The 24,932-nt window shown below is 39.1% G+C and overlaps 2 protein-coding genes and 1 long non-coding RNA gene across 9 annotated transcripts in view; 2 read left to right on the top strand and 1 right to left on the bottom strand.

Moving 5' to 3' along the window:
* Window positions 1–11,766, top strand: part of ZCCHC4 (zinc finger CCHC-type containing 4) — a 62,306-nt gene extending 50,540 nt beyond the window's left edge. For 3 of the 5 annotated variants that reach the window (XR_011257686.1, XM_069593798.1, XM_069593800.1), the window contains 5 exons: window positions 2,000–2,121; window positions 2,378–2,453; window positions 5,209–5,260; window positions 5,748–5,892; window positions 11,065–11,766. Coding sequence is in view for 4 of the 5 variants with exons in the window: in XM_069593798.1 (XP_069449899.1) it covers window positions 2,000–2,121; window positions 2,378–2,453; window positions 5,209–5,260; window positions 5,748–5,892; window positions 11,065–11,200 (531 nt within the window). In the remaining variant the exon portion in view is untranslated. Of the gene's footprint in view, window positions 1–1,999; window positions 2,122–2,377; window positions 2,454–5,208; window positions 5,261–5,747; window positions 5,893–6,501; window positions 7,763–11,064 lie in introns of those variants that run through there. The other 2 variants (XM_069593799.1, XM_069593801.1) reach the window with 1 other exon arrangement.
* A 1,455-nt stretch (window positions 11,767–13,221) lies between these two features.
* Window positions 13,222–18,599, bottom strand: LOC138442455 (uncharacterized). Of its 2 annotated transcripts, XR_011257688.1 has the most exons (4): window positions 17,264–18,150; window positions 17,088–17,164; window positions 16,442–16,534; window positions 13,222–14,193 (listed from the first exon to the last, which is right to left on the bottom strand). It is a non-coding gene; the product is annotated as an uncharacterized lncRNA (long non-coding RNA). The 2 variants fall into 2 exon arrangements; XR_011257687.1 differs by lacking the exon at window positions 13,222–14,193 and having other exon boundaries at window positions 15,262–16,534; window positions 17,264–18,599.
* The window catches only part of ANAPC4 (anaphase promoting complex subunit 4), a 34,562-nt gene continuing 27,782 nt past the window's right edge, over window positions 18,153–24,932 (top strand). Inside the window, exons 1-6 of one of the 2 annotated variants that reach the window (XM_069593790.1) lie at window positions 18,153–18,532; window positions 20,781–20,886; window positions 22,556–22,688; window positions 24,232–24,306; window positions 24,443–24,469; window positions 24,565–24,609. In XM_069593790.1, the coding sequence (XP_069449891.1) occupies window positions 18,404–18,532; window positions 20,781–20,886; window positions 22,556–22,688; window positions 24,232–24,306; window positions 24,443–24,469; window positions 24,565–24,609 (515 nt within the window). In that variant the 5' untranslated portion in view covers window positions 18,153–18,403. Of the gene's footprint in view, window positions 18,533–20,780; window positions 20,887–21,026; window positions 22,689–24,231; window positions 24,307–24,442; window positions 24,470–24,564; window positions 24,610–24,932 lie in introns of both variants that reach the window. The other variant, XM_069593791.1, reaches the window with a different exon arrangement.

Consider the following 24,932-nt stretch of genomic DNA (forward strand, 5'->3'; position numbering starts at 1 on the left):
AACTGTAAGTCCTATTTATCCCCATTACTTTCAGTAGAAATGAACTGGCTTTATTAATGTCTCAAAATGTGGCAACTGAATGCAGAGCTTTGAAAGTGATCTAACCTCGTCTCCTTTCCTTGTTAATGATACTACAGTTGTTATAGTCCTGAGTAATCCAGCTGTAGGCCCACACCTGCTCTTAATGGTTACCCTAGACTGTGGACTCACTATGCTGACCTGTGTATGCTCACCGTGCAGAACACCCTAGGGCTTTTTTCCTCACTGTCTCTCGTTTAGTTGGGTCTCCTCACCTTGTACTTTTCTTTCCCCCCGCTGCTGAAGCTTGTTAATCAGTCTTCCTAGATTTGTTCCCCTGTACACCTAGCCAGCAGTGCTACGGTCATGGGAGAACCTAGGAATCTCTCGTTAAAGGCCTCTCTTTCCATCGTGCTCAGTGCCTCCAGTTCAGGCAGTTCAGTCGCTCAGTCGTGTCCGACTCTGCGACCCCATGGACTGCAGCATGCCAGGCTTCCCTGTCCTTCACTATCTTCCAGAGCTTGCTCAAACTCATGTCCATCGAGTCGGTGATGCCATCCAACCATCTCATCCTCTGTCGTCCCCTTTTCCTTCTGCCTTCAATCTTTCCCAGCATCAGGGCATAAGGGTCTTTTCCAGTGAGTCAGTTCTTCGCATCAGGTGGCCAAAGTTTTGGACACTTTGACAGGAATTTCTGAGATGCCTTATGCCTTATATTTTTGCAATTCTCTCATTAAATAGCTAGCTTGTGAGTTAGTTCTGTTGTAAATTCTCAAGTGTAATCTTATGTAGAATCTACACAATTTATTACTTGAAAGTTGGGATTTAGCTTATAAAAATCACATAATACTCTCGTGGATGATCTAAAGCAGTGTTTCTCAAACTTTAGTGTGTGAGGAGGGCTTGTTAAAAATACAGATTGCTGCCCACCCACCCCCTGAGTTTGTGTTTTTAGGTCCTAGGTGGGACAAGAAATTGCATTTCTAACATGATCCCAGGTGATGCTGATATTGCTGATCCAGACACCACAGTTTGAGAGTTAATGATCTGAAGAAAGATGGACTTAGTGGCTAGGTGGAATTCACAGCAGTTTTAAAACCAAACTGAGAATGTTTATGGGTGATAAGCTGGAGGAGGAGACGGGAGCCAGAATAATCAATGAAGCAGATCATTGATTATGCATTTTACATGGAATCATGCTTGTTGGTTTCAGTTTACTTTCCAGATAATCTGCAGAAAGGGAAAGTTGAGTTAGGGATATTAAGGAGACAGGTGAATGCTTGAAGTAGTCATTGTGGGGAGAACTGTAGTTGATTTCCCTCTGTGTCTCCATCCTTCTGTCGCCAACATATGCCAGGTCCTGAATTCAGTGTTTTACATACACTGGCTCATTCAACTTTCACAGCAACTCTAAGGTAGGTGTTAGTAACCTTTTCCAGATGAAAATGATGCAGGCTTGCCTGAAGTCATATAACAAGTGAGCGGCAGAGCCACTGCCTGGCCTCGACCTGGCTCTGTCAGAAAGTGACAGTGGAGGGCCAAACCAAGGTGGCACTGAGCCTCAGGGAGCTGAAAACTGACATGCAGTGAATGCAAACAGCGAAACACCCCAACTGCCCTGGCACAGATCATCAAAGGTGGAATTTTTTAACCCTCAAAGCTAAATTCTTATTATGTAATAGTCCTTCTTGCAGAGTCTGTTGCATTGGATACAAGATTAGAGTTCTTCTCTTAATTCCAGGTAACATGAATCTGTCATAACAAATTGTACCTTTTTTATAATGCAATTTTACTCTCATGGAGTCCTCTCTGAATCTGTTGACTAATAAGTAAACTCTTGCTTTTAAGAACTTCTTGTTAAATATTCTGATTTAATTTGTATCTTGGCATCAGTTTGTTCACTTATTGGTTAAAGAGTCTTAACAAATGTTGACTCAGTTGAGAAATTTTTCTTTTAATTTTTTTTTTTTTTACATGCTAGGTAGATTATGATAATCATGCACTTTATAAACATGGAAAGACGGGACGGAAACAGTCTCCTGTGCGTATTTTCACGAATATCCCACCTAACAAAATAATCCTTCCTATTGAAGAAGGGTACAGGTAAGATCATAGAGGGACCTTGAAATACATTGGTCACTGAAAATAAAGTTCCATATATCTAACGTGAAAATGCCTTTCATCTTGACTCATGTAGTACTTTTATTACTATTAAATGTGGCCTAAAATGTTATATTGGATTTAACTTGAATTATACTGAATTTTTGTAACATGCCTTGTGAACTTTTATCTACCTTGTGAATCTCAATAGGTATAAATATATGCAGCCCATTTCATCGAGTCTTTCTTTTCTCCTTAGATTTTGCCCACTGTGTCAACGATATGTTTCTCTAGAGAATCAACACTGTGAACACTGTAATTCTTGTACATCCAAGGTATAGTTTTCTTTAGAATGTGTTTTTACTCAAATATGTTAGTTTTATTCTAGTTCACTAGTTTCATTATATTTGCTTACTGTTATTTTTTTAATATTATAATTCATATTAATGTATTAATGCCAAAGAATGTTCATACAGTTGTGCTCATTTTACATGCTAGCAAGGTTATGCTCAAAATCCTTCAAACTAGGCTTCAGCAATATGTGAACCAAGAACTTTCAAATGTGCAAGCTGGGTTGAGAAAAGCCAGAGGAACCAGAGATCAAATTGCCCATATTCATTGGGTCATGGAGAAAGCAAGGGAATTCCAGAGAAGCATCTGCTTCTGCTTCATTGATTATGCTAAAGCCTTTGACTGTGTGGATCACAACAAACTGGGAAATTCGTAATGAGATGGGAGTACCAGACCACTTTACGTGTCTCCTAAGGAACCTGTATGCAGGTCAAGAAGCAACAGTTAGAACTTACTGTAGAACAATGGACCGGTTCAAAATTGGGAAAGGAGTACATCAAGACTGTATATTGTCACACTGCTTATTTAACTTATATGCAGAGTACATCATGTGAAATGCTGAGCTGGATGACTCACAAGCTGGAATCAAGATTGCCAAGGGAAATATCAACAGCCTCAGATATGCACATGATACCACTCTAATGGCAGAAAGTGAAGAGGAACTAAAGAGCCTCTAAAGAGGAGAGTGAAAAAACTGACTTGAAACTTAACATTTCAAAAATCTGAGATCATGGCATCCAGTCCCATCACTTCATGGCAAATAGATCGGGAAAAAGTAGAAACAGTGACAGATTTTATTTTCTTGGGCTCCAAAATCACTGCAGATGGTGACTGCAGCCATGAAATTAAAAGACGCTTGCTCCTTGGAAGGAAAGCTGTGATAAACCTAGATAGCATATTAAAAAGCAAAGACATCCCTTTGCTGACAAAGTCCATATAGTCAAAGCTATGGTTTTTTCAGTAGTCATGTACAGGTGTGAATGTTGAACCATGAAGAAAGCTGAGCTTCAAAGACTGATGCTTTTGAATAGTAGTGTTGGAAAAGACTCTTGAGAGTCCCTTGACCACAAGGGGATCAAATCAGTCAATCCTAAGGAAATCAACCCTGAATATTCATTGAAAGGTCTGTTGCTGAAGCTCCAATACTTTGGCCACCTGATGCAAAGAGCTGACTCATTAGAAAAGACCCTGATGCTGGGAAAGATAGAAGGCAAAAGGAGAAGGAGGCAGCAGAGGATGACATGGTTGTATAGCATCACCAACTCAATGGACATGAATTTGACCAAACTCTGGGAGATATTGGAGGACAGAGGAGCCTGTAGTCCATGGGATCGCAAAGCATTGGGCATGGCTTAGCAATTGAACAACAAGTTAGTGAATTATTGTTTATTAATTATATTTTAATGCAGTACCTTTTCTCTAATCATAAAGTACTGCAGGCTTTTAAAAATATTTAGTTGCCTTCATTATCATTAATAATTTTTGAGTTATTTTTATATGGTACTGTGTGACTGCTAAAATTATTAGTGTTTCAAATAAGGCAGTAAATGAGGACTGAATTTTGTTGAGGGCAAAATTGTTTCAGATAAGGCATTGAGTTATTAGATACCAATCACTGTTCCGATGAAGCAGCAGTTAACAACAGGACTTTTTATGTGCCAGGCCCTGTCTTAAGTGCTGTACGTGGGCTGAGTCATTTACTCCTCACACAGCACTAGTAGACAGGCTTTTCACAGGTGAGGAGGGACTGCAGAGGACACACCTCCTAGTGACGTTTTTAGGAAGGCAGGATCACCCTTAGGATGCTCTGTTATTTTAACTAAATCCAGTCAAAAAGAACATGTGAAGTTTAGTTGGCTGATAAGCACATATTATTCTCTAAAGGAAAGGCTATTGTTTTATAACTATTGGAAAGTACATTTTTTATAACTTTATAATTGTATTAGTGGTTATAGTGGTTTTTTACTATGGTAACATAGATTATATATATTTCCAATTAGTTTAGAAAGTGTCTGTATTCTTCATTAAAAAAAAAAATTATGCCCAAATCATACAAATTACAAAATGAGAAAAAAACCCAATTTTTTAATTTAGAGATGCACACATAAGTGGAAAAGATAAAAACAAGGAAGTGAGCATCAGAAAAGCTAGGATAGGTGCTTCTCAGTGGGGAGGGAGGAATGCTGGACTAGAAAGGGGCATTTGGGGAAGTGTCTAGGGGACTGATGGTATTCTGTCTCTTGACTTGTTGGGTTCTTCAGTGTTCACTTTATAATACTCACTAAACTGGATGTATGCATTTCATGTACTTTTTTAGGTATGTTTTATTTCATAGTTTTAAAATTACCCAGATAGTAACCTCCATCCTTCTAAATTACATTTTCTCAAATATGAACGTTATTAAGGATTATGTCAGATAGACTATAAAAACTATGAGTCATTAATTCTCTTGAAATTTTCATTGAGTCCTTCTTCATGCAGTTTGGGTTGATTGATCTGGAGTGGACTTTCAAGATCATTTAAATAAATCCCCCAGTTTTAGTGTTAAGGAATCTGGGGCATTTGAGTTGAGTGGAGAAATGCATAAATTAAAATCAAAGTATTTAATTGTAAAGCTCAGGAAAGTGAGAAATAAGGAATGAATAATTTACACAGCTTTTAATAAGCCATTTTAATTTTTAATTATCAGACTTGATTCTTAATGACAAATTAATCATAATTTAAAAATTGTTTTTGTAGGATGGCAGGAAATGGAACCATTGCTTTCTCTGCAAAAAGTGTGTAAAGCCTTGTAAGTATTTAGACTTAGTGTTTGAGATCCTATGAAAACATTTGGGTTTTTCTTCATCTAAATAGAATTTTTATTTAACTGTATTTACAAAAGAAAAAAATTAATATAGAGACTTAATTTACTTTCTTTTTAATTTTTACACTTATTAAAATGAACTTTCTCTTCTTCAGAGAGATGACTTTACCTTGTTTGGTTTGGCTTATTTTAGTAGGATTTTGTATTGTTCAGCCAGTCCCCATTGTATCAGTGGTTCGTGACTCATTGCAGAAGGGCAGAATTTGTTGCTACGTATGAGAAAGAAGTTAGCTGATTTACGTGGGATTCCAACCTCTTAACCTTGGCCTCTTTAGCCAAACTATAATTAGCTAGGCAAAGCGATCACAATATTTGAAGTAAACACTATTCATACTTCCTCATCATAAAGGTTAATCTAATGAAAAATTCTATTAAATGAACCTCTTCTAAAACCTAATATTTTATTTTACAGCCTGGATCCACTGTAGCATTTGCAATCACTGTGCTCTTCCAGATCATTCTTGCGAGGGCCCTAAAGACGGCTGCTTTATTTGTGGTGAATTAGATCATAAACGGAGTACTTGTCCTAACATCTCTACATCTAAGAAAGTTAACAAGTTAGTTGAATTCCTTTATTTACTAGAAAAAATTTTTCTTGTGTACAGAACAATCCACAAAAGTGTGCAATAATTGGAGGATCCATAAGTGCGAAATTAATTGTTGCTTTCACTGTTAGACATTGTTTGCATAGATGGGGAGGAAGGTTATCAAGGTGAGTTTCAGAGAGCTTAAGATTTTACAGGCAAGACCAGTAAATAACCAAAATATAAGGTAGAAAATGACTAACTTTCCTATATGTGTATGTGATATAGTTGTTATAATTCAGAGCAACATTATACCAATGACAGTAGTTGATTTAGAAATATTATTGGTATTTCAAATGAGCTAACTTATGATTACATTTTTTTCTTTTTAAACTAAAGGGATGACAGGTATTGATTGAGTCCTCTTGTTTTGCTGATGTGGAAACCAGATAGCTAAGTTTAATGTTACATTAAAATTGAGACCAGGATAAAAATTTTGAGTAACCATATAACTTGTGATGAAAAAAACATCTTTTCGTATTATAAGTGTTAGGTTGGTACTTGTTTATTTTATATTCATTTTAGACTATAGAAATGATATTAGACAAAAAAAAACAAATTCGAGCAATTTTTTTATTCGAGGTCGAAATGGGTTGTAAAGCAGCAGAGACGACTCACAACATCAACAATGCGTTTGACCCAGGAACTGCTACATACATACAGTGCAGTGGTGGTTCAAGAAGTTTTGTAAAGGAGACAAGAACCTTGAAGATGAGGAGTGTAATACAGCTGGTCATAGGAAGTTGACAACGACCAATTGAGAGCCATCATTGAAGCTGATCCCCTTAACAGAGAAGTTGCTGAAGAACTCCACATTGACCATTCTATGGTCATTTGGCATTTCAAACAAATTGGAAAGGTGAAAAGGCTCGATCAATGGTTGCCTGATGAGCTGACCAAAAATAAAAAAGTACTTGTTTTGAAGTGTCATCTTCTCTTACTCTCGGAGAAGGCACTGGCGACCCATTCCAGTACTCTTGCCTGGAAAATGCCGTGGACGGAGGAGCCTGGTGGGCTGTAGTCCATGGGGTCTCTGAGTCGGACATGACTGAGTGACTTCACTTTCACTTCTTATTTTCATGCATTGGAGAAGGAAATGGCAACCCACTCCAGTGTTCTTGCCTGGAGAGTCCCAGGGGCGGGGCAGCCTGGTGGGCTGCCATCTGTGGGGTTGCACAGAGTCAGACACGACTGACACAGCTTAGCAGCTGCAGTTTCTCTTATTCTGTGCAACATTTCTTGATTGGATTGTAATGCGTGATGGAAAGTGGATTTTATATGACAACTGTCAATGACCAGCTCAGTGGTTGGACCAAGAACAGACTCCAGTGCACTTCCCAAGGCCAAACTAATACCATGAAAGGTCATGGTCACTGTTTGGTGGTCTGCTGCCTGTCTGATCCACTACAGCTCTCTGAAGCCTGCTGAAACCATTACATCTGAGAAATATGCTCAGCAAATCGATGAGATGCACCAAAAATTGCAACACCTGCAGTCAGTATTAGTCAATGGAATGGGCCCAATTCTCCACAACATCACCTGACCCCATGTCACACAGCTGCTTCAAAAGTTGAATGAATTGGACTACAGAGTTTTGCCTCTTCCGCCATATTCACCTGACCTCTCACTAACCAACTACCACATCTTCAAGCATCTCAACAGCTTTTTGCAGGGAAAATGCTTCCACAACCAGCAGGCGGCAGAAAATGCTTTCCAAGAGTTCGTCAAGTCCTGAAGCACAGATTTTTATGCTACAGGGATAAATGAACTTATTTTCTCACTGGCAAATATGTGTTGATTGTAATGGTTCCTGTTTTGATTAATAAAGACGTGTTTGAGTCTAGCTATAATGATTTAAAATTCATGGTCCAAAACAATTACTTTTGTACCAACCTGAATACCTGATGCTTTACTAACTACTTATGATTGTATTCTTTTCCATCTGTTTTTATTTTTTTGGTCAGTAGAATTTTTTTTTTTTCATTAAAGCCCAGCCATTTGAATTCTGCCTACTATTTAAACTACCTTTTCCATTGAAAAGTGAAAACGAGAGTGTCAGTCACTTAGTCATGTCTGACTCTTCGTGACCCCATGGACTGTAGCCTGCCAGGCTCCTCTGTCCATAGAATTCTCCAGGCACGAATACTGGAGTGGGTGGCCATATCCTGATCCCAACCCAGGGGTCAAACCTGAGTCACTTGCATCGCAAGCAGATTCTTTACCTTCGGAGCCACCAGAGAAGCCCATATTGAGTCTACTTTAAATAATTTATTCCCACTAGGTAATCAAGGGTAGAAGTGGTACTATAAAAATTAATTAAAGAGGTATATTGAATCTTAGAAAATACTTTTCCTTATAATCCTTTAAGAATAGAATACAGTCTCATAAAGTAGGGGTGATCTAGGGGTGTTTTACTATTTACAGTATAATTCTAGTTGCAAACAGGAGTTAGTATCATGCTCAGCCTTTGATTCTGTGATTTTATGACACATGGAAACTGAATTTGCCTTTTGGTAATACATTGTAGGCTCTTCCTTGGTTCTTAAATCGCTCTGACTAGTCTATTTGTTAGTAATATATTGTTTTCATTGAGGAAAATCATGTAGTGTCTTTCAGTACTAGATTTTATCAATTTTAACTTAAGACCAAATCTTTTAGGACGTGGTATACCTGATAATTCTTGAATAGTGTCACCTTCTTCTCTTAGAGAAGACACCTAAACTGTTAATGGTTATTTTCAGGTATTGCTTTCAAAAAGTTTCTACAATGAGTTGACAAGGCATGAACTTTTTATAATAGTAAAAAATAATTTTTATGCTTTTTTTTAGCCTATATGGCATCAAAGGTGTTTTCATCTTGTATGTTTTATAGTTGTCTTACTTTGCTGGTGGCTCAGAGGTTAAAGTGTCTGCCTCCAATGCGGGAGACCCGGGTTTGATCCCTGGGTTGGGAAGATCCCCTGGAGAAGGAAATGGTGACCCACTCCAGTATTCTTGCCTGGAGAATCCCATGGACGGAGAAGCCTGGCTGGCTACAGCCCACGGGGTCGCAAAGAGTCAGACACGACTGAGCGACTTCACTTCACTTCACTTCTATGTTACTTTAGTTTTCCTTAGTATTAATTGTCCTTTGGTTATGAACTAGAATGATGCTGGCTCCCTCTTGTGGTTAGAGCTTGTTTTATCAGTTACATAAATACTTGGAATTTAGAGGACAAATATCAATACCAGGTGAATTTAATTTTAAGGCAAAATAAAACAGCCAATTGATTTATACTCAGTTTATCACTGTTTAAAGACTCTACCTCTGGAACATTTTGTTCATTCATATTACAAATGAATATTTTCTTTCTGTTTTTGTTTACCATATCTTCTAGTGAAATCTAATGGCTCAGAGGTTAAAGCTTCTGCCTGCAATGTGGGAGATCTGGGTTCAATCCCTGGGTCGGGAAGATCCACTGGAGAAGGAAATGGCAACCCACTCCAGTATTCTTGCCTGGAGAATCCCATGGGTGGAAGAGCCTGGTGGGCTATAGTCCACTGCGTCACAAAGAGTCAGACATGACTGAACGACTTAACTAACCTAACTAGTGAAATCTGGTTCATGTTTAGTTCTTATCAGTGGAAGAAAATTTGTTTGAATTTTATATACAGGCATGCATAATAACATCATTGATTTTGCCATCAAGAGATTATATGTCATTACATTTGCTAAATCATCACTTACCAGGACATTTTCCTACTTTAAAATAAATGGCTAGAGAAAAAAGAGACTTACATAACATGCACAAAACAGAACGAAGATGACTGTTTTGTTTTATTTTGAACTTAAAAGATACCCTAGTGCAAAATCTAAACATGGAAAGATATTAAATTACCAAGCAAAATTCTGAATAGTAGTCATGTGGAGCTACTAACAATAGCTAATATTTATTTAGGAGTTACTATATGCTGAGCATTTTATATACCTGAATAACTTATAGTAGTGTATGTAGTATCAAGGTAAAATTAAGAGCATGGTTTCCTGAATCAAGCTGGTTCTGCCACTTCCTCATAGATGGTTTCTTAGCCTCAGTTTCTTTCCCTAAAAAAGAAAAGTGGGAGAAGGAAAGGGAAGGGTGACGCCTGCCTTGTCTCAGTCTCCCAGCTCCTTGAAGTCAGTTGTGCCCGTTCATGTTCGTATTCCCAACACTTAATATGTATACTGAAGGAACCAAAGGAGAGGCTGGGTTTGTCCACTAGGAGATTATATATTGTATATGAAGCTGCTTTCCCAGATTTTGGTCCTGGGAAGATCAAGAAGAAGCTTTCCCCTAGGACTTGTGGTGGTTTATAAGAAGGAGTCCAGCAGTTGATATTGCTGGGCAGCCTTGGAAGTTTCCAGGTTTGCCAGTGCTGGCAGCCCCAGACCACCCCTTTGTTCATGATATAATAAATGGCTTGATTCTGCTAGCTTGGAGAAAGTGAATGAACAGACCAGTAATCTTTCTCAGCTATGGATTGCCTGTAACTTAGTTCAGAGAGCACCTGAAACAAAGGATCTGTTTTTGTTTTCTGGTATGATTTAATGTTTTTTAGAGATTACTTTCAACTTATTCATTTTGAAGCTAGTCTTCAAGAGCCCACTAAATGTGGACATCCTATATGGCACTTGTCAGGATTTTAGGATACTGAGGAAAGGAAAATTAAGACTATAAGATGAGCTTCTGTAAGCCTTTTCAGAGCTGCAGCATTTTTCTACCATTGCTAACTGTCGATGTATCGGTCTTTTTCTGAAATATGTAATTCAGGGATTTGGAGATAGAAGTGCTGAGTTGAGCAGTACAGATGTACAAGGGGAAAAAAAAAAAAAACCCTCCCAACTCATTGGCTTGACTCTTTACCTCTGTGGTGTATTTGTCCTGAATAGATTGTTCTAAATCTGTAGTAACCATCTTTCAAAGAAATTTCTTCTCTAAAACATTTTGCTTGGTCAGGACTCTATCTCCTTGTTACTGTGGTTAGGATTCTGAGGATTTATGCTTATAATACAGTAAAATCTTTCCCTTCTGTTTTCTTATTTGGTTAGCTAGTTAATTAAACTTCAACATAATTACATAATTCACTGTGTTCATTCTCCAAAATAATTTAGCACCTTGTTTTTCAGAGCTGTCAGAAAGCAGAAGCAAAGAAAAAGCAATAAGATGAAAATGGAGACCACTAAAGGACAATCCATGAATCATACATCTGTTACAAGGAAGAAGAAAAGGAGAGAAAGAACCCATCAATATCTTTGCTCTTAAATGTCCAGTGACTTGAGAATAAGAAAGATTTATAGTCCAACCTTTGATGCCATTTTCTGAAAGTGCCATGTTGGACTTAAATTCTTTTGCTTTCAAAGGTATGCACCTTTCTAAGCTTGAAAATAGGGAGGTGGTATTTTGCTGGTTTATAGACACCCCCGCTTTACACGCCAACCCCACCCCCACACACACACACACACACTGCAGCCCCTCTGGAGACCTTCGCTGGCTTACTAGCTTTTGGTGCCTTTTTTCTCTCTTTACATCTCTTCCAGTCATATTATTTTAGCCTCTTTTATCTGAAAAATGGGCACAGAGCATTCTTTTGCAGAAACAAAATAAGAATGAAAACCTGAGGTTTTGTTTACATTGAACATGGGAATATGTTGTTAGATACATTAAATATTAAAATATTGTACAATGGCTTAAATCTCACTTGTAAAGAGAAATACAATGTACAGTTGTTTTTTTTAAGACAGAATCTGAAGATGGAAAGAATTTTGACAAAGGCAGTCTAAAACAATTATGATTATGGTTATATTAATATTAAATATTTATTTTTCAACTACTCTTTGCAGTTTTCCTTTGATGGTATAGAATCACCTAAATGTTTGTTGAATTATGACTTGCTCTGTCATCTTATTGTCTTTTAACTTATGCAGGATGTTTCTTTATAAAAGTTGTAGCAGAGGCAGTCTATTTTGGTGATTCACACTCCTCTTTCCTATTCTAACACTTCCTGGTTGTATGTATTTGGCCAAGTCATTCACTCTCTAGAAGCCACTGTTTCTTATCATAACGGGGACAACACATCTCAGGTTTGTTTGTGGTTAAATTAAATGAGGCACCTGCACCTGGCTCTCAGTTCGCTTGTTAGCCTGGAGAAATGTTAACAGGTGAAGATGGTAATTATCTGGTGGTCCAGGGCAGCAATGCTAAAGGGAGGAGTTTGAACAGAGAACTCCTCTCCTCATTTCTCTGCTAGGTATCTGACATTATCTTCTTCAGGCTTAGTAGTTTTGAATGGCTTGCATCTGCATAATGACTGTCTTCTCTTCCCCACATAATTATTTTAGAGCATGTTTGGAGGCATTTCTGCTTGGGCTTAGCTGGAGCCCTCTTCTAAAAGTAGAAGAACTGTACTTCATCTCTTATTTAAATTCCACCTGGTATTTTAAGTTTGGATGGTTTGGTACCTCCTGTGGAATCCTCACACATGGCCCTGACAGTGTGGTCCTGATAGATCAGGTGACATCGAAAGATGAGCCAAGCTCCTGGACTTAACAAGCATCAAATAATTCTTCTCTTGCCCCATTTTTGTGGGTTGCTGTAGTGATAGGAGGGGCAGGTTTTGAGGTGATTGGATGAGATATGAACCTTGTAGAGTCATTGTAAGAGTCTCTCTGATTCAGGCATAGGTGTGGACATTGCCTGACTTTCATGGTGTCCGTGATACTGTGGTTAAAACCTATTGAAATCTGCCCAGAAACTCAGACACCTGAGGGACCGTGAGTGCTAAAAGAATTGAGTCCTGATGGTCAATGGTTATCATCACCATGTTTTCTTAGTTTTAAGATACCATCAGTTGTAAAGTGTGCTATTGATGGAATCATCTTTTCAGGGGGAAAACACCCTTATCTTATTAATTGTATATATTAAGTTTTAGATGTGTCTTATTTCAGAAATACTGAAATGTGAAAAAAAGCCCATATTAGTATTGAGCAAATAGGGTATTACTTATAATCAGGAATTCTGTACTTGAAAACTTCGTTACCTTCTCAGAGAGTTAAAAATAGGAAGTTTGATGGTTCTGTTCTTGTGTTCAGTTAATGGTAATTTTAAGGACTTAATCTCTTTCTTTTCTCAGAGGATAAACTAATAGAATGTGAAAATGTCTCTGGGAGGTTGGGAGATGAGGTCATTTGTTCTAATTAGGAATCTGCATAACTGAACATTAAGATACTTATTTAAAACAGCAGTAAGAGAAAATCCCTGAATTTGACAGACAAACCTTTTTAAGCTTTTTTTTTTTTTTTTAATAAAATAAAAACCCCATGCACCAGCCCCAAGCATCCTGCATCCTGCATTGAACATAAGGAAATTTTTTTTTGGCCATGCCTTGTGGCATGTGGAATCTTAGTTCTCCCACCAGGGATTGAACCTGTGCTCCCTGCAGCGAAAATGTGGAGTCTTAACCACTGGACCACTAGGGAAGTTCCCGAAAAGGACATTTTTCTTAAATAATTGCAGCTAAATCTCATTCTATTTCTTGCTTATATTACGTAATGTAATGAAATATGACGTTACTTTGTCGTATTTTTGTACTTTGTTGCATTTTGTCACTTTGTAGGCCCTGAATGAGATTAGATTTTTTTCCCCTACATTTAGTGTGATATTTGGACTAATTTATTTCTCTGGTATGCCTCTATCTTTTCATCCCATTCTCTTTTTTCTGTTTGGAATATTTCCCTCCATACAGCCATCTTTTAAAGTCTTACAGAGCCTTTAGGCCCTGGTCCCAATCCCACTCTGTCCTGGTAAGTTGCACATTTGAGACTGATCCCAGCTACGACCTTCCTCTCCAAGCTGCTTGCTATTCTGCACCACGCTTGAGTCACTTTTTATGTAGTATTCCGTGACTGTATTGACAGCTTCTGTTTCCCCAAAAGGTTTCAGTTTCTTAATGTCAGTGCCCGCTTCTTACAGTCTCATGTCTGCTAAGTGCTGTAGGTATCTATAGAAACTTGAAAGTATGGAATTTTCTACAGGTTTTCAGGTGGTAGGTATATTCATTTGCTAGGGCTGCTATAACAAATGTATTGGATGGCTTAAACAGTAATTAACTTTCTCACGGTTCTAGAGCCTGGAAGTTCAAGACAAAGGTGTTCACAGGCTTGGTTCTTGAGGCCTCTCTCCTTGGCTTGCAGGCGGTTGCCTTCTCTCTCTGTCCTCACATGATCTGTCTGCGGTGTCTCTTTGATCCACATTTCCTCCTGTAAGGATGGTCGGATTGCATTAGTGCCCACCTTAATGGCTTCATTTTACCTTTATCTCCTTTTTAAAGATGGTGTCTCTAGATCCAGCCCCTGTCTGAAGTACTGGGAGTTAGGTCTTCAGCATATAGATTTGGAGAGACACAGTTCAGTCCCTAACATTAGGCTTGCCTAAGATATGGAGACAAATTGCTCTTTTTCTTACAAGGATTGAAAAAAACAAAGAAAAAACCTGGAGGCTGAAATGGTGAAGAGTCTGCTTGTGATGCAGGAGACCTGGGTCTGATCCCTGGGTCAGGAAGATCCCCTGGAGAGAGGGGATGGCAACCCACTCTAGTATTCTTGCTTGGAGAATTCCATGGATGCAGGAGCCTGGCGGGCTGCAGTCCACAGGGTCACAAAGAGTTGGACATGACTTAGCAACTAACACACAACACTTTATTACTAAAAAATGCTAACCATCATCTTATAACAAAGGGATGCCATAAATCTTCAATTGTAAAGAGACAATATCTGTGAAGTACAACAAAACATGGTGTGCCTTTGACTTAAAATCACAGCCTACAAAAGGTTGTGGTCTGATGCCACCTCCTTCACGATGTCCTCGTTGCTGTCTCCAGTGAAACAGTCATCTTTTGCCAGTGAAATAAAAACAGGTGTGTGTTTGTGTGTCTTCGACTTGTTTTCAGGCACTTAAATCATGCCCTGCATTAGAACGACTAGCTTAGAAGCTGCTTGGGGCCGGGACTTCATGGTGTGCCTTCCCTGGCTCCCAGAGCTGTGTCTTGCACATGGTGATATCAGAGGCAGCCAGCAGCAGGACCCATGGCCGCCTTCCTTCTTCCACAAGCCTGGGAAGCTAACATGGTTAACTGGAAGTTGGCACCCAAGCTAACACTGTTCTTCACTCACCCAGTAGAAGCTCCTCATAAATCAGAGTTGGGTCAGGTGAATGGAAATGGTCATTCATGCCTCTAGACCCAACTGTGCTGCCTAATAGTAAGATGCTAATACTCTTAGAGCTGCCAAGAAAGAAAAGCTTTAAAAAAATGCAAAGGAAAAATCTAATTTGACTTATTTGATGTGGTTTTAATTGGAAATTAGGACATGGGTTAAATTACTTGAGGGTCAGCTAGAAGGTCATTGATAAAGTGACGATAAGATCTCTAAATTTGATTTCAAGAGACTTAGTATAAATGTTAACTGTGTAAGATTGAGGGGGAGGGAAAGCATCAAAACTGAGTGAGCAGATCTCAGAGATTCAAGGGGTAAATTTTATCCTTTTAGCTGGACAGTCACAAGATTCTCAAACTATTGCACGGCTTAGTACCCCTGCAGACTGTAACTATGACATCCATTCGTCTTTAAGAAACTAACCCTAATTAGATGGGCCAATTTCTTCACTTGCAAATGTGGAGGTGAGGAGTGGGAGAAAACTAGAGATAGTCAGTCTAAACATTCTACATATTTAAAGAAGACAAAAGGAAATAAAAATTGCTGCCTGTTAACTTTACACTTAATACATGAGCCACCTGAGTCAAAGAAAATGAAAAGTAACTGATTCTACTACCCAGAGATAACCACTATCACAACTTATGTGTATTTTCTTCCAAAAATAAGATTCCTGTATAAATAGCTACAGACACTTTAAATTTTTTAAAAATGGAATTGTAAAAATAGTTTTGTAATCCTCTCATAAAGATGTTGTGAACATCAGTTTATATACATAATGACAGTATTATTCTTCAGTATGGACATACTGTATTTAATCAGTCTCCTGTGGTTGGGCAGCTAAGTTGTTTCCATTTTTCACTATTGTAAACAATTTGATGAATGTACTTAATAACCAAATTTTTTCTTATTTCCAAATGGCCACATCTGGAACTTCACACCTATGATATTTCCTATGTTATACATATCTGGGAGGAAATTCATACTCTTCTGTGAAGGTTTCATAATATGTAGGTAGTTACTCTCCTCTGTCTTGTAACACTGAGGGTATAGCTTTATTCACAGTCCTTTTCCTGTGTGGTACGAGGGACCATATTCAGGATAAGTTTCAGGAAGGTGGGCATTCAGTTTTCATAAGATTGTAAAGCAGGTAGATAGTGGATTTAGCTAAATGCACCCCACCATCTAGATTATCTATTGCCATGTGTTAGAGGATGGAGAAGGTTATCTTGAGACCCGAAAACCAGACAGCCAGCTCCATATTATCAATGGATCAGTTTATTACCAGGTAACTCACAAGTTGGGGGTCAGGCAGACAATGATCTGGAAGTATTTGCAACTGCACTCAGCACCGCCAAAGGACCACTGCAACAGTGTTATATTAGTTCACCTACAGAAACAGGAAGTGCATTCTGAAGTCAAGATTTATGAATGGGTAATTAGTCTTGGGCTTCCCTAGTGGCTCAGACTATAAAGAATTCGCCTGCAATGCGTGATACTGGGGTTTGATCCCTGGATTGGGAAGATCCCCTGGAGGCGGGCATGAAAATCCACTCTATTCTTGCCTGGAGAATCCCATGGACAGAGGAGCCTGGCAGGCCACAGTCCATAGGTTGTAGAGTCAGATGTGACTGAAGCGACTTTAGCACAACTAGTCTTGTGGGTGCCAGGAATACGTCAGGGAAGGTTTTCATCATTGTTTGGGGACTAACAGAGCATAAAGGCCACCTGGTCCTAATAATTATTAAACTATTAACTGCAAAGCTCTTGATGACAGAGAAGTGATTTACCACACAGTACAGTCCTGGGTAGGGCAGTGGAAGGACAGGTGGAACTGTACATGCTCAAGGTGGCATTGGTTGTGCTAACTATACAACACTCCAGAACATTAAATAATACCCGAAAATGCATTTCATTAATAACAAAAGCAAGTCCATTCTCACCTTGGAATACTGCCTCTGGACAAATCTGGGGACCATGCTTAATAGTTTGCAGAAAAAGCAAGGTAAAAGACCCATCTCTGAAAGGGAGCAGAGTAAACATCATGAGTTACAAACTGCCTGGCACAAAATAGTGCCTGAAATATTTGTTGCTGAATGAATTAGTCTACTTCTGTCACCTTTTCCCAGGGGCTAGATCCAGATAGATGGCGGGAAGATAGGGCTTATTTGGAGTTGAAGATCTTCCCACATTTCTTGTTTGAGCAAGTCAAACGAAGTGAAAGGTAGATGGCTTTCTACCATGGACTTTAAGATGGATAATCACAGGATGATGATAGTCACATTCTTTTAACCTGGCCCATAACTTATGGGAACTTTTGAACAAGTTAACACATTTAGATGTGTAACAAGAGGCATCAGATGGACTCTGATTCACACATCCAGCCAGGCTGAGCCCATGTCCCCTGCACTTGTGGAGATTCCTTCGTATAGTAGACGCTCCAATAGCTATGAGACAAATCCTGACTGAGCCCACAGTCCTCATTTATTACAATGCGGCTACTAATATCAGTAGTTATGAAGCTTAAATGGGATAAAGAATCAGGGTATTTGCCAATGTCGGAGATTCTAAAGCAGAGCTCTCCTACGTAGGCTGCAAATTGGCAGCACTCTTGAGTGTTCCATAAATCCTGGGTCCCATTCCGTACTGTGCTGTGCTGTGCTGTGCTTAGTCGCTCAGGCGTTTCCGACTCTTTGCGTAGCCCGTCAGGCTCCTCTGTCCATGGAGTTTCCCAGCAAGAATACTGGAGTAGGTTGCTTGCCTTCCTCCAGGGGATCTTCCCAACCAAGGGATCGAACCCAGGTCTCCCGCATTGCAGGCGGATTCTTTACCGTCTGAGCCACCAGGGAAGCGCTTTTCATCAGTCTGGCGTGCTGCCTGGGCACGGTGTTTAAAGCAAAAGAAACAAACAAAAAACCTCTCTAGTGAGCAAGCAGGACTGAGGACCACCGGTTTGGAGACTGTCAAAAGGACTGTGGGTGATCGAAACCTCGCCTCCGTGCTCTCGCGAGGAAGTTCGGGCACCGGAAGTGCCCGGAAAGCGCGTGACGGCGGCGGTAGCGCGGGCGGCGCGGGCAGGGAAAGCGGGAGGCGGAAACCGCCCCGGCAGCGTTGGCTGCGGTGGGGCACCTCGCTGGTACCGCCGCCTTTGGTGCTCTGCCGGAAGGGTCCGGGGCAGGAGCGGCGCCGGGCTCTGGCAGAGCGGCCGCGGGGTCCCCAGCCAGCCTCCGACTAGGGAAGTCATTGCAGGGCCGTCCCCATGTTGCGTTTCCCGACCTGTTTCCCATCCTTCCGGGTGGTGGGAGAGAAGCAGTTGCCGCAGGAGATCATCTTCCTGGTCTGGTCACCCAAGCGGGATCTCATTGCTTTGGCCAACACCGCGGGCGAGGTGAGTGAGCCGGCGCGCAGCCACGAGGACACCGAGCCCGGGCCACCTGTCTACCCTGCCCCTCTCTGCAGTCTTGCTGCACAGTCTAAGTGAATATAAGGGGTCACGCACAGGAAAGGTCTTTCGTACACCCATTTCCCGCATTCTGTGGCCAAGTTTTCACACAGCTTGACACAATCACACGGTCCTGCATCCCGGAGACTCTCATAGTTATTTGTTAAATGGGGCTTTTAAAGGCTCATGTATCACTTATGAGTTGACATAGTATTGGGTTCACAGATTCCGCCCTTCGTTTACTTATACAGTTCAGGCAGAAGAAAGGTGAGTTGTCAGACACGAGCTGTGAATATGCATGGTTGTAGCTGCCAAAGAGGATGTTTAAGAATCTTTATTCTGTTGTCCAACATTCACAGTGTTGGTTGGTTAACCACCTCCCATTAAAAATACCTTTAAATTGAAACAAGAGTGATGCTTCACCTGATGGAATGTGCCTGAGTGTTGTCACTATTTCTGCTGCTGCTGCTGCTAAGTCGCTTCAGTCGTGTCCGACTCTGTGCGATCCCATAGATGGAAGCCAACCGGGCTCCCCCACCCCTGGGATTCTCCGGGCAAGAGTACTGGAGTGGGTTGCCATTTCTGGTTCACCTTATATTACACTTCATCAAGTGTAACCCAGTTGTAACTTTCGGCTGAAAGTTTTTAATTACTTGGCAGACATTTTGTAAGGAAACCTTCACCTTTGTGTCTTTACTCCTTTGGCCTTTTGGCAGGTGTCCTGATAGTTACTTGGCCAGGTGGGAGTTGTCTTCAGCCAGGCTTGGACACTAGTTGGAAAAGGGAACTCAGCAGTCAGGGAAACATAGCAGCCTGGAAGGCTGTGTTGATTATCATGGCTTTGTCGCCAGGGTATTGATGTCTGCTTTCCCAAAGCCCTCTATGAAACCTAGTCTCCCTCCGCATCCAGAGTGTTCTGGAATTCTCTCATGGCCCTGAGAGGAGTGCAGTTCCTTCAGCCACAACTGTAGGAGGGAAGGGAAAAAATAGGAGCATCAGTGTGACCAGATGAGTAGGTGTAATTGTGGGCACTTGTCGCTTCCATTTTCTTAGTGAAGAAGAAAGGGCACTGTTTAGGAATGAAGATGGAGACGAAAATGTTGGAATTTTGAGGAGGGAAGAGAACTTTGAAGAAGCCGACAAGGCGAGTGGACTAGTGAATCTAATAGGATTGTTCTTCAGTATTAAAAGGCACATGAGCTTAGTGGTTCTGTAGTGAAACTAGTGAGCATGGTTGTGTCTTCTGTTCAGCTGCATGGGTGCAGGTGTGGTTGACTTTAACCAGAGTTGTTGTGCCAAAGGGTGACAAAAAGCAAGAGATGCAAGGGAGTCGAAGTTATGTACAAGAGAAGTGATTGTAATGATGAACTTTGAATTCTAACCTGATTAAGTAGGGAAGTGAGGTCATGTGTGGGGTGAGGGACAGAGAATCGGTGGTAGACTCATTGGATTGTATGTCTTGGTGAGGTTGCAGAATTGAAGTTGGGTATTAGTCAGGATGAGCAGGAAAGATACAGACAGTGATGGAAAGTGGGAAGTTTGCAGCTGAAGTTTATGGCAGCATTTGTAGTTGTCGGTAATGACAGTGTAACAGACATGACCCTGGGAGTGACTGCGGTGGGGTAAAAGCTGTGGTCATTGAAGAAGAGGTAGTTGAGAACCAAAAGCCAGGACACTGTTGCTCTTGAAATCACCCAAAATGATGATGAGAAGTGTTGGAAGGCATGAATGAGCCAGTGCGTGCATGTGTGCTAAGTTGCTTCAGCTGTGTCAGACTCTGCGCCCATATGGACTGCAGCCTGCCAGGCTCCTCTCTCTGTGGGCTTTTCCAGGCAAGAATACTGGAGTGGGTTGCCATTGCCTTCTCTAGGGGATCTTCCCCACCCAGGGCATCGTACCTGAGTCTTCTGCTTGGCAGGTAGATTCTTTACCGCTGAGCTGTCTGGGAAGCTGTATTCCTTTCTAAAACATAAGTCTCTTGTTGACGTAAAAGTTAGGAAAATGTGTAGAGTACAGGGTTAAATTAGACCTTGTTTCACCCGTTTCTTTGGAAATACCTTAAGTTCATTCAGACACTCTTGACTTTGAATTTTTTCTGATGGCTAAATATACTTGGTACAGTTTTTTAACTGTTTAGATTTATTTTTGGAAATGGGTGTTTTTATTATCTGCCACTATGTCTGTTTTGTCCTAGGTTTTACTTCATCGACTTGCAAGTTTTCATCGAGTTTGGAGTTTTCCACCAAATGAAAATACAGGAAAAGAAGTGACCTGTCTGGCTTGGAGACCAGATGGCAAACGTAATGACAGTATTGTAAAAAATGTGTTTTTGTTTTTCAGAAAGAGTATTCTGTAAAGAGAACTTACTCACTGAAAGAATTTATTTTTCTTACAATGTACTAGAATTCTAAATACTGATTTGGGAATTTTGTTTTTTCAGATGCTTTATAGTGTTTTCATGGAACTCAGATTGATTCTGCCATCTTGTTTCATGGCAGAGATATCTCTAAAATGAAATCTGACTTCTTGGCAAAGATAAGTCTAACAGGAAGTTTTATGAGAATATACAGGGTACTTTGGTTTTGTTCTTTTGCTGTCTTGTTCTGCACTGTTTGTCCAGGGCTTCATTTGCCACTCAATAGTCAGTTCAGAGCCATCATGGCCCTTTTCTCCCCAAAATGTGTTTTAGCATTAAATGTGTGGTTCGTAAATATTCTCTCTGCACAATTGTTTACCTCACCTGAAAGACTGTCAGCTTTGACCCCCTTCCTTCAATTTCCATGTGATCTTACTCCTGTTGGTGCCCTGTGTGGTGTCGCTTACCATGCTGCTGCTCTGAGGACTGAACTCTCCTCTTCCATGTGTTGTTACACTGACAGTTATTTGAGCTGCTGTACATGTCTGGTCAGCACAGGAAAATGCTGCAATTCATCTGTATCATTGGTACCTTAAAAAAACAAATTGTTTTCATAAAATGATATGTATTCCTCCTTGTTGCCTCCTTTTTTCCCTAGGTAAATATAAGTCTGTAAAAATGTCCTGAAAGCCTGTCACTCCACAGATAACAGCTGTTTTGGTCTATATTCATTTTGCTCAGTTCTTGTTTCTTCTACTGGAAAAAAAAAAAAGTATGTGTAAAATTAGAGAACTTTTGTGAGTAGTATTTTGAGATCTTGCTCTCTTTGTCTAAAAACATCAGGATCTCAAAAATCATGAAGGTCAGTGTGTATGAAAATGTATTTAAGTAGGTGATATTTTTATCATTAAAAAATGTCTCCTGTTTTTGAACAATAAAATAGAGCTTAGCTTGGTAATGATTATTTCAAGATTGCTTTTAAATTGCTTTAAAGAAGAGGAGACTTGGATTGCCTCTCATCTCACAGAGTTGTATGTATTGGTATACAGTGAAACACACAGCCTTCTGTCTAGACGGTCTTCAGTTTTACATGTTAGGAAGACATTAAGGACTTCTGTAGAGAAATGATACTAGATCATTCAGACCCATCAGTATTTGATATCCCTGTTCAGTAAAGGTTAGAAATTAAAAAGAGGAATAAAAAACCTTCCCAAGAACCAAGCAGATGGAATCACTTTTAAACTTTCAGGTGGGGACCAGTATGTCTTGGTGATACGATGTTATTGTTTATATGTTGATGTCTGTTCTGTGTTTTCTGCTTGGCCTCAAGGTTCCAGTCTAGAGACTCTGATATGTAAGATGTTAAGAACAGTATACAAGACAGTAGTAGGTTGCTCACAAAAGTTTGAGCATTTGAAAATAAGTGTCAATAACAGCATAACTCTATGCAAAGATACCTTTCAGTGTTTTACTTATTTAAAGGAAGGATTTAAGGGTTAAAGCATTTCTATGATTATGATATATATAAAATAGTAAAATTGGGCAAGAAATGAAATACCCATTTTTCTCTTAATATTACACTGACTTATTCTGATTATTTCTTCTTGTTTTAGTTTTGGCCTTTGCCCTTGCTGATACCAAGAAAATTGTGTTGTGTGATGTAGAAAAACCTGAAAGCTTGCACTCTTTTTCTGTGGAGGCCCCAGTTTCTTGTATGCATTGGATGGAAGTGACCGTTGAGAGCAGGTAGAGTGATAAAACCCCCAGTGGTCCCAGTAGGATATTCATGAAATTTTCATTTTTTAAAAGTGGAAACTTAGGCGCATCTGAGTATTCAGTATGTGTATTTGCTTTTAACCTTTTGTCTTAAGCTTATCAAGATGAAATTTTTTTTGGTATTTGCTAGATTTCTTTCTCTTCTGGAAAAAAATCTGTTTTATTATTGGAGCAGTAATGCCTGAATAGCCAAGATTTTTCTTTTTGGTTATTTTTTAAAGTTTATATCAATGACTTATACTTTCAAGTAATATTAATTAAGATTGTTGATTAGCAAATTAAGGTTCTGTTTTTCTTTTCACCATATATTTCATTCTGGAACTTTGTGTTTCTGTGTCTGAGTAAATATTCTTCGAATATGAAAAGTGCTGAGTCGAGCATTTTGTTTTGATACTGAAGGAGTTCTTTTTATTTTTGTGATCCCTATAGTTTCCTTATTTTGTGAAAATAGTTTTGCCTTAGTCTGTGAAATTAAGTACTCTGCCACGTTTGCAGTAAAGATAGCCTAAAGGGTCAGTAGGCTTAGTGAATACTGAACATAAAAGTTTTTTTTTTTTTTTTTGAGGAAATAAGATCATTTTCTTCCTGTTAGCTTTTCTGTTCTAATTAAGTTTTAAGTTAATATCAAATGAATTTATAAATCCTGATTGTTAATTCACAAATTTCCTCAGGAGGGGATTGTAAAAATATTAGATAATAAGGTCTAGCCTGGGGTTTAAAATTCACTGTAGATAAAACAAGGATCAATCTGTCATCAAATAATAAAGGTTGCAAGAGGTAATGTGAATTTATAGGGGAGCAGAGTATACCATGTAATTTCTGTCCCAGTCCAGTTACCTGCTAAGTGTATTCCTAACACGCTTTCTGTTAAAGAGTTCAGAAATGTTATATGGAGATTCCAGGGTCTTTTAGGACACCGCTTTTCACCTTATTCATTTCCATCTGTATTTGGAGGTAGGATTGAAAAAAATGCGAGGACACATAAAACTGTTTCAAAATACTTGGTGTCATCTTACATACACCGACTGGATTGTTATGTCTCCAAATGTGCATAAGTTATAGAGCCCATCATTACATTATAATAACTTCAGTGTTCTTTAAAATTACTCTTGCTACTCCTATGTTCAGTGTTGGTTTTTAGAGGAGAGTTAAGGAATCACAAATTCTCAGTCCATATCTGGTACTGATACTAAATACATATGGATGCATTTCATATGCTGAGAAAATTGTTTATAAATATTTGTTCCTCTTAACATAAAGTGGATAGGCTGATTTTTTTTTTCTTTCAGAAATAAAGTTCAAGATAAATTAAGAATTTCCAACTTTTCTGTTTCTTGCGTGTGATTGTTAAATGCCGTGCACAGTTTACCACTGTAAAAGTCACTGTGTTCATTTGGTAATGTGTCATATATAAAATTGGGCCTTTAAAAATTAATATTTTTAATGGAAAGAGAAGTGGAATCTTTGTTTTAATAATACTTATTTTTGCTTTGTCTTATTTTCCCCTTTGTAGTGTTCTAACATCCTTTTATAATTCTGAGGATGAATCAAATCTTCTCTTACCTAAACTTCCTACATTGCCGAAAAAGTAAGTACCAGTGTTTAATCTCATTCAAATTAATCTTACAGGTTTCTTTCTTTTAACACTGACAGTTTTCTCATGTGCTTTAAAAAAATGTATTTCTATTGAGAGTTTTTTACCCTACTCTTTTTTTTTTTTCTAGTTATAGCAACACCTCAAAAATATTTAGGTAAGGTATACCTTTTCTTTTTTTCAAGTAAGATAAATCTTTTATTATTTGAAGCATATAGTTGAAAGATAACCCAATTTATTTTTATATTTTAGTGAAGAAAATTCGGATGAAATTATTAAGCTTTTGGGAGATGTCAGGTAAATCTTGCAGACATCTTAAATAGCAAGTTTTATTTTCTTAAATTTGATACTTGAGGCAGTTTTTAGACCAGAGTTCCAAAGATATTTTCTTTGTCATTTTATTTCATTGCTGGCAAATACCTCTGAACAATAAACAGACAATATCTATTACTCACTCATTTTTATTGTATGATATTTGTGTCAAGTTTAATATTATGGTATACTTTCATTTTTAAAAAGTAAAGGAGGATAGAAGTGCTTGAGTTTCTGAAATTTAAGTTGAATCTTCAGGTTCTTTAAGCCCACATAATACGTTTAGCATCAGGGCCATGATAAAACTG

Source organism: Ovis canadensis, chromosome 6 (assembly GCF_042477335.2).
Source record: "Ovis canadensis isolate MfBH-ARS-UI-01 breed Bighorn chromosome 6, ARS-UI_OviCan_v2, whole genome shotgun sequence".
NCBI classification, from domain to species: domain Eukaryota; kingdom Metazoa; phylum Chordata; class Mammalia; order Artiodactyla; family Bovidae; genus Ovis; species Ovis canadensis.